Genomic DNA, 8,766 nt, shown 5'->3' with positions numbered 1-8,766 from the left:
GAGAGAGAGAAAAGAGAGAAAGAGAGAGAGAAAGAAAGAAAGAAAGAAAGAAAGAAAGAAAGAAAGAAAGAAAGAAAGAAAGAAAGAAAGAGAAAGAAAGAAAGAAAAAAGAAATGAAATATGCTTAAGATGTAATGGGGACAATGCCACTGCCACAGTTGACTACATTTTTCTAGCTTTGATGACCATTTACCCTGTAGTAAAATGAAGCACTGAGTGAAGGATGCATCTGAACTTCTCGCCATCATTCATAACAGCGTTCAGTTCAGTTACAGGGCTGTGGTTCTTCTCTTAGAGGCCAGGGTGACTGAGTTAACATATCAGTTATACAATCACAGAATCTTAGGACTTGAAGGATACCCCTACACACATAGCTGATACTTCCAGACTCTTCTGGTGTTTCCAGAAAGTAAGTGGCCAACATGGGTACACATACCTCTGAGATGGTGTGGTCACTGCTCTTGGAGGGAGTCTGCCTTAGCCATCTCTAGCCATTGGAAGATTGGCTGCCTGTCTGCAACTCCTATCCACTTGCCTTTTTGCATCTTATTTATTCTTTATGTGTATTTTTTTCTGGAAAAAAATTAAATGTAGCATATACATAGAAAAACACTAAATTCACGTGTATGATTTGGGATATTATAAATAATGACCTGCCAAACCAATAATAGTGTTGTAGAAGCTAAACCTCCTCTCCCAGAGGTACCTACTGCCCTGATTCCTGAGTTCATCTTTTCATTGCCTTTGTTCACAGTTCACAAATCTACTGATATATACATTTCTGGCAACAACCTTAATTTTGGAAACAGAAGTACAAACTTAGCTGAGCATGGAATGGTCAGGATTGCTGGTGTTAGATAGACTCTGGAAACTAGGCTTAGAATGTGGGTCATAACCTGTCTTTAAGCTTTCATCAGCGTACTTGAGAGCCTCGCTCCAGGAGTCCTAGTGAGAGTACGAGTGAGTCATGTCAGACATGACATAGGGTCACCACCTCAGGCTGGGTGAACTAGGCCCAGTGAGCACTGAGCTCCTCATCAGGAGGGGGACTGCCTGGCCATACTCTGCTTTCTCAGGTCTGGCTGGGCGGCCTGTGGGAATAGGTCACAGAAGGCCGGCACTTCATCAGCATCAGGGAAGACAAGACAAGCCTCCAGGCTAGCTTTGCTCACATGGATCTCCATGTTGTCATGTCTTCTTTCTGTTTGTATTTTTGTGTTGAAGCACAGCCTAACTTAGCTTCTTTTTAAAATTGCAATTTTATAACTTTATTTCACACTACAGAAAGTTCTCATCCACATTGACTGTCTGTAGGGTTTGTGTGTATGTGTGTGTGGTGAGGGCAATTTGGTTGTTAGTGGTTTTTGTTGTTTTGTCTGTAGGGTTTTGAATGTAGTAATGAGGACGTAGATTACCAAAGTATAAAGCCTGCTGTTTGGAGACTCTCCATCTCATTCTGTGGGCAAATGCATTCAAATATGATAGGAGCATTTCGTATACACACGGCCCAATGGCTCTGTGGAGTCTGGTGTCAGTGTGCACATCTAGAGTTCCCATCTCCTTTATGGTAGGTTTCTTATTTCTCTGAGTATTAGGGCGCACTTACTGACGTGCACTCTGTGGATACCCTTGTGAATGTATTCAGGTTTGCCCAGTCTTAGTGACTTTTCTATTGCTCTAATAAAACACCATGACCAAGGCAGCTTATAAAAGAAAGTTTGAAGTGTCAGAAAATTAGACATGATAGCAACATGAAGAAATGGCTAAGAGCTCATATTTTGTTCCACAAGTAGTAGGCAGAGAGAGGCTTTGAAACCTTAAAGCCCTCCCCCCAGTGAAACACCTCTCACAAGGCCATGCCCCCTAAATCTTCCCAAACAACAGTTCTACCAATTAGGGACTAACTATTCAAACAGGGGCGACTGTGAGGGCCATCTTCATTCAAACCTCCACAGCCATCTCACTGATGGCAGAATGGCCCTTCTTCACCCCTTGCAGAAACCATTCTACCAGGCATGGTGGTATATACCTGTCGTCCCAGCACTTAGAAGACTGAGGCAGGAAGATTGCTATGAGGCCAGCTCTTTCTACAGTAGCTTGACCTTGTCAAAAAATAATAATAACAGTGATTATTGGGAGGGAAAGGAGTCTTTTTTTCAAACATTTCAAACCTAAAATTCTTTGTTCTATGCTTCTATTTGCTAATTTTATATACCCAGTATTAGCCTTATTATAGAATTTTTTTCTAAAAGATTTATTTTTATTAGTACACTGCAGCTGTCTTCAGACACACCAGAAGAGGGCATTGGATCTCATTACAGATGGTTGTGAGCCACCATGTGGTTACTGGGAATAGAAGTCAGGACCTCTGGAAGAGCAGTCAGTGCTCTTGACCACTGAGCTATCTCTCCAGCCTGATAGAATTCTTGTTTAGAAATTATTTTTAGTGGAAAATTTTTTAATATTAAACTTTTTACTAGTAGATAATTATGCATTCACACAAAGTTGTAATAATACAGAAAAATTTGGGGTACTCATTTCTCAGCTACCTAGTGTAGCATCTTAAACTGTTGACTATAGCCAGAATATAGCGAGTGACACAGTGAGGGCTCATGGGCTAGCTGATGTTGACATTAATATGTTTTATAAAACCCTGTTTGGGCCCATGCTGAGGCATCCCTCCTCCCACCTGAGGTACGATCATGGGTCTAGTATAGAATGAAGTTTATTTGGGGACATGGAAAGGGGGGCTGAGAAGGGAAGAGAGGAAGGACAGAGAAGAGAAAGAAGAGGGGAAACATCGAGGGAGTGGGGTCAGGGAGAAAGGGGTCAGAGAGAGGAGAGCATCAGAGAGCAGAGAGGGGAAGAGAGGCCAAACAGTCCTGTTGCTAGGTAATTGTTGGGCGGAGCCTAGAAGGAATGCTAGCAATGGCCCGGAACCCACCCATCACCACCACCATCCCTCTTGTTGCACTTGTATAGCTGTACATACTTGTCTGCTGCCCCAGCTGCCTTTTGACTCAGTAAGTGTGGCAGCTAACCCAGAGGCCAGCTCGCAGGAGCCCGTTCTCTTTTCAGCTATGGAGATCAGATTCTGGTCATCAGGCTTGGCAGCAAATGCCTTTAGCTGCTGAGCCATCTCACTTCCCCTAGAATTGACTTTTTTCCTAATATAAATCTGTGGAGAGTCATTCTGGTCACTACATATATTATTCATCTGATGGCGAGTCAGATCTCATGGTTTAACCACTCATCTTAGTCAACAACTGAGGGATATATGGGTTGTCTTTAGCTTGACATTATTGTGACTAAGGATTGTATAAACATCCATGTATTGTGTGATGAATTTTATTTCTCTGTAGTAAGTGCGCAGAGTAAATTTGCCAGGTTGTATACTTCTTGTATGTTTTAGTTTCTGTTTTGGTCAGTGTCCTATTGCAGTGAAGAGACACCATGACCAATGCAACTCTTATAAAAGAAATCATTTAATTGGAGGCTTGCTTACATTTTCAAAGTCTTAGTTTATTATCATCATGGTGGGTCATCAGACAGCATGGTGGCAGGCAGGCTTAGTAGTAGTGAAGTAGCTGAGAGCTACATGCTGATCAGTAAGCAGAGAGGGGATTGGGCAGAGAGGGAGCGGTGAATTTGGTCACATGTAGTGCAACTGTATCCATGTGTACCTACCTTTCACAAGACCCAGGAGTTCATGTGGCCGTGGCAGGGGGAGGAGCACTGTGGACTTGTGGTCCCTTTCTTTGCCTTTACCTGGAGGAGTTACATGATTATGCAGAATAGAACATTCTGACTGCAGACTTGAATTTTCAATTTTACTTCTAAACAGTGTCTCTGCCACCCAGTTAGCTGACAAGGTGGAGGAGGCAGTTCTGGAGCGGTTGAAGCCCCTCTTGATCAAGGCCCAGGTAATTGATTTATCTTGTTTGCTTGCCTTTGGCAGTTCTGAAATGAAAAGAGTTGTTGCCTAGGTCACACTGACCCTCTTTTAGAGGGCCAAGTGTCTCTTCGGTGGTGGGAGGCTGAAGGACAGATGAGCCTGTAGAGAGAACATGGCTTCACTGCTGGGCTCTTCACCACCTCCAGACCGGCACACAGTATCCACTATCCATGTAGCCTCTGTGTCAGTGGGGGGCAAGAAGGTACAGGTAAGTGAAAGAGAAGCATTGCTTTTGAGAAGAGTGACATTTTAACTTGGGGAACGATATTAGACTGCATTTTCCATTCTTTGTAAGTGGGGAAAATTCATTGATAAAAATGGTGTTCACTTAATGATCCCCTTGGTGCTGGTCTCTATGACCTTGATAACTTAGAATGATTGGCTATTTTACAGTTAGGGATATCTGGGGCATTTCTGCACAAACTAGGACTTTCTCAAAGATGAAATGACTTATAGTATACCAGGATTTTATGTCACTCCCCTGTAAGCAGTAGGATTTAATAGTAAGGCTTGATGGATCCTCCCTAGAAATAGAAGCCATGGTGTTTGCAGATGAGGCCACATAAGAATATTATGACCTTAACTGGTTGAGTGGCATGCTGGATATAAGTAGTGTTAGGCTATTAGAGCCTATAGCTGGATATCTTAGGATTACTAACCTTAGAGGGCTCCTAGAGATGAAGTTGTGTAGTCTCCTCATTTGACTAGTTAGCTAAGTATACAACAGGCAAGTTGATGACTTGCATAACAGCATATAACTACTCTGGCAGTGTTTATAGAACTGTCCAGAGTACCAAGAACAACACATGGCATTTGTTTTCACAAGGACTGAGTACTTTAATTGCTACAAAAAGCATAGTGCAGCTAGAGCTGATGGACAGTTCCTCACAGGTTATTCTGCAACACGGCTCATTTGTTCTAATATAAACTGTGAGGTTTTATAATCCATGAGTGCATTTGTCCATTTTCATAGAGAGTGAATTCTTCGGTGGAAGCAAATAGTCATTTGAAGGATCGTCCGTCATGGACCGCAGCAGCAGCAGCAGCAGCAGCAGCAACAGCCCAGCCTGCCAAGCAGGTGTGTGTGGTGTGTGATTGGAATGCTGCTATTATCACATGATAATGTCTCCAGTCAAAGGAAAATGATATGCAGATTACTTTGCAAACACTACATTATCCTACTCAAGGAGAGGGAAATTACTTTCCTTATTCATCATGTTAGTTCTTAGATGTATATTTAGATCTGGGTCGGGGTCAGCCATGCAGACAACTCTAGAGTCACAGGTTTCTGCTGGTGCACTGTTATCTCCCCGCTTCAGGGCAGAGAGTAGATAAACTGTGGCCTAACTGTGGATGGCCTGTGGCAGGAGAATCTGCTCTCCTTTCCTCTCTCCAGCCTACTTTGGCAAACTGCTGGCCTAATTTCCTTTCTGTAAGGCCTGATGTTCTTGTTAGGCAAACAAGTTTTGAGTACCCAGTAATTGACTGTGTCTGGCCCAGCAGAGTGGAAAGAAGGTCCAAGAAAGAAATGAGAAAAATATAAACCTCTTTTGTTGTCCAGGCTAATATTTTCTCTGCAGGATTTTCTTTTAATGTTTAGGGAACTGTCTCTGCCTACCTGGCTTAGGGTCTTTGGAGTAGAAGATGCAGGCTGCATTCCTTTAGTTTTCTAAAGGTTGAAAAGAAGTGCTTGCTGCTGTAATTGCTCAAAGTGAGCAACAGGCAGAGTCTAAAGGAACTAGAAAGGAACAGGAGTAAGGTTTATTATTCATGGATGTGAGGACACTGTCACTGTCTTCAGACATACCAGAAGAGGGCACCAGCTTCCCATTACTAACGGTTGTAAGCCACCATGTGTTGCTGGGACTTGAACTCAGGACCTCTCAAGGAACAGCAGACAGGGCTCTTAACCAATGAGCCATTTCCCCAGCTCAGGAGTGAAGTTTTAATAGCCCAGTGGCCTTGAGAGCAAGAAGACTGTAGTTCAAGAATATATCTAACCTATTAAACGGGATTTTAGCTGTAGCTCCATTGTTGTAATTCTTTTGTGCTGATGTGTAGTGTTGGAGTAGAAGAAGGATGAGGGGGGAGGAGAAAGAGAGGGAGGAGGAGTGAGAAGGAGAAAAAAGAAGAGAAAGAAGAGGAGAAGGAAGTGCAGGAGGAGGAGGAGACAAGGACAACAACAGCAGCAAGCCCAGGAAACTTGTTCAGAGTTGTAGGGCAGAACCAGGCCTTAATCTCAGAAATGTTTCATTTCTTACCCAGAAGACAGTCTTTGCAAATAAATAAGTAAATAGATAACAAAAACCAAAAAACTAAACAGATCAGATTACAGACCTATATTAGGATCAAGATAAATAGCCACCTTTAATCCCAGCACTCGGGGGACAGAAGCAGGTGGATCCCTATGAGTTTGTAGCCATCTTGGTCCACATAGTGAGTTCCAAGACAGCCAGGGCTGTGTAGAGAGGGGTAGGGGAGAAAGAAGTAAGTAAGCAGGGAGAAATGCTTTGCAAACTGTAAAGAAAGCACTGTGTGGATTTAAAGAACACAAAGTCAGGAGAGAATGGGTAAGCTCTCGTAGATTATACCAAGAGCAAAGAGAAGAGCCCTGTACTTGGTAGTGCCATGATGCTTTAAGGAATATTCCCCTAAACATGGCAAAAGACACGCGTGCCCTGCCAACCAGTAACACAAATGAAATGGCTGCTTACCTCGGCGGCGATGGCACTACTTGGTTAATGCAGTCATTTCAGTGACTGACAAGAATTGTATAGGCTACCTGCTGACTGAGAAGTTTGTTCTCTATAGAATCTCTGCAGTTGCATCACTGTGCTTTGGGATATAATGATCAGCAACAATTCTTAATTTTTCAGTTCTCTTATATCACTTTTCCACCATTTCTTCCTTCATTTTGTAGGCTTCAGATGTCCGTTTTGAATCCAGTCAGCTGGGTGACTGTTTGGAAGATACTGCTCATGAGCTCTGGGCTATGACTCATGATAAGATCTTGGGGTCAGAAACTTCAGCCAGATTGGGAGACGGCAAGGACAGCCCAGATCTAGAGACCATGATGCTCCGGATGGAAGAAATGGAAGTAAGGTCTGGGGTGCTGCTCTGTTTTGCCAGTGGGGGTCCACCTCTGCTCCTGGTCACACTGCTGATACTCAATACGGCAGAGCCATAGCATCCTACTTTTAAATCGTAACTGTTGCCAACTGAGTGTAAGACCTTGCTTGGGTCAGTTGCTTACCTTAGTATGTAGGGTATTTGAGAACAGAAGAAGATATAAAGACCAGTAAGAGTTATCACCATATATATAACCCATCCTGTTATCACACTGTTAACAGTGACCTGTAATTCCAAAATCATAGAGGCCCAGTCGTGGTCCCACAGTTTGGATCATTGACTTCTGCATCAGTCCCTTATAGACACCAGTCTCACCTCTGCTACCTTGCTGCAGTGATCCTGTCAAATCACAGGTGCCCTCGCGTTCTTTAGATCCAGACACTACTTTCAGAGTGACTCCTTTTCCTTATAAACTTATAGACCTCAGACATGAGCCATCCTACTGGGTTGTTCAAGAGCAGGAAATCAAAACCAGTGGTCAAATGGTATGGTCAAGGTCATAAAAACTACTGAGAGCTCAGATGGCTGGTCCAGGTCTGACCCCACACAGTTTTGCTTTAGTTGTATTGTGATTAACTCACTTGTTTCTCATTGCTAAATAGGAAATGATAGAGAAGATAATTTTTGGTTGTTTTTGAAAATGTAAAGCTATGCTGTTTGTCCTATACTTATAATCACTTTCCCTCTCTTGGGGTAACTGGCTGGATCTGAGCTTCCCTACGCTGTGTAAATTGACCACTCCGTCTGTTGGAAGGCAGATTAATGCAGAGTAAAGCACAGGTGGTCCGAAGATGGACAGGGGACAAGATGTGCCTGTCATCACAGCAAGCTCTAGGGGACACGCTTGCTGCCTGAAGTTACAGCCATGCTCACACTTTCTGGGCTTCCCTCAGGAGCTGCTCACTTTCTGTCCCAGCAGATGCCTGTTCTCATCAGTGTCTGTCTGCTGAGCTGTTTCCACACTTACTACTTCTGGTTTATAATGAAACTTACTTTTTCTCATAAATTAAACTTTCTTTTTTAAAGAAATACCAGGAGACAGTTCGCCAAAGATATAATAAAATTGTATACGCTGACCCTCACTTATGGATGCACGAAGAAAGAAATGGTAGGTGCTTCTCCCTAACCCCACCTTCAACATTTTACTCTGAAAATTCTCCAGTGTAATGAAAGACTGAGAAAAACTGTCCAGTGACCAAAATCCCACCTTGTAGTCCGGAGGTTCCCACATTGCAGTTTACCCTTCTGTCCTCAGTTCATCTCAGTTTGTATTTCAGATGTCTTATCTAAGCAATTCAAAGTAGATTGCCAGATAACAGTGCATTTTACTCCAAATATGCAGCATCAACTTGAGTTTCATATTATTTATGGTTTGGTTTTGTTTATCTGATATAAGATGTATATATAAGGGGTAGTAAAATGGCTTAGTGAGAGACTGAATCAGAACTGACAGAAGCCTCTGAGCCAGCTAGTCTGGCATGTGCAGCAAGAATGGCCCTGTCTCAAACAAAGTGGAAGGTCCTCATTAATGCCTAAGGGTTTTCTGACTTCCATGCATATTCCATGACATATCAGTGCCTGCATTCTTACGCCTAATATCTCTCTCTCCCCTTTTCCTTCTCTCTCTCTCTCTCTCTCTCTCTCTCTCTCTCTCTCTCTCTCTCTCTCTCTCTCTCTCTCTC

At 43.0% G+C, this 8,766-nt stretch overlaps 1 protein-coding gene across 11 annotated transcripts in view; it reads left to right on the top strand.

Moving 5' to 3' along the window:
* The window catches only part of Kiaa0753 (KIAA0753 ortholog), a 51,919-nt gene that overhangs the window by 32,735 nt on the left and 10,418 nt on the right, over window positions 1-8,766 (top strand). For 10 of the 11 annotated variants that reach the window (XR_003845153.1, XM_029546351.1, XM_021213038.2 and 7 more), the window contains 4 exons: window positions 3,845-3,923; window positions 4,929-5,033; window positions 6,876-7,052; window positions 8,111-8,192. Coding sequence is in view for 10 of the 11 variants with exons in the window: in XM_029546351.1 (XP_029402211.1) it covers window positions 3,845-3,923; window positions 4,929-5,033; window positions 6,876-7,052; window positions 8,111-8,192 (443 nt within the window). In the remaining variant the exon portion in view is untranslated. The remainder of the gene's footprint in view (window positions 1-3,844; window positions 3,924-4,928; window positions 5,034-6,875; window positions 7,053-8,110; window positions 8,193-8,766) is intronic. The other variant, XM_029546356.1, reaches the window with a different exon arrangement.

Source organism: Mus pahari, chromosome 14 (genome assembly GCF_900095145.1).
Source record: "Mus pahari chromosome 14, PAHARI_EIJ_v1.1, whole genome shotgun sequence".
NCBI lineage: Eukaryota > Metazoa > Chordata > Mammalia > Rodentia > Muridae > Mus > Mus pahari.
Note: the sequence above shows the minus strand (reverse complement) of the source record. Positions and strands in the feature narration are given on the sequence as shown.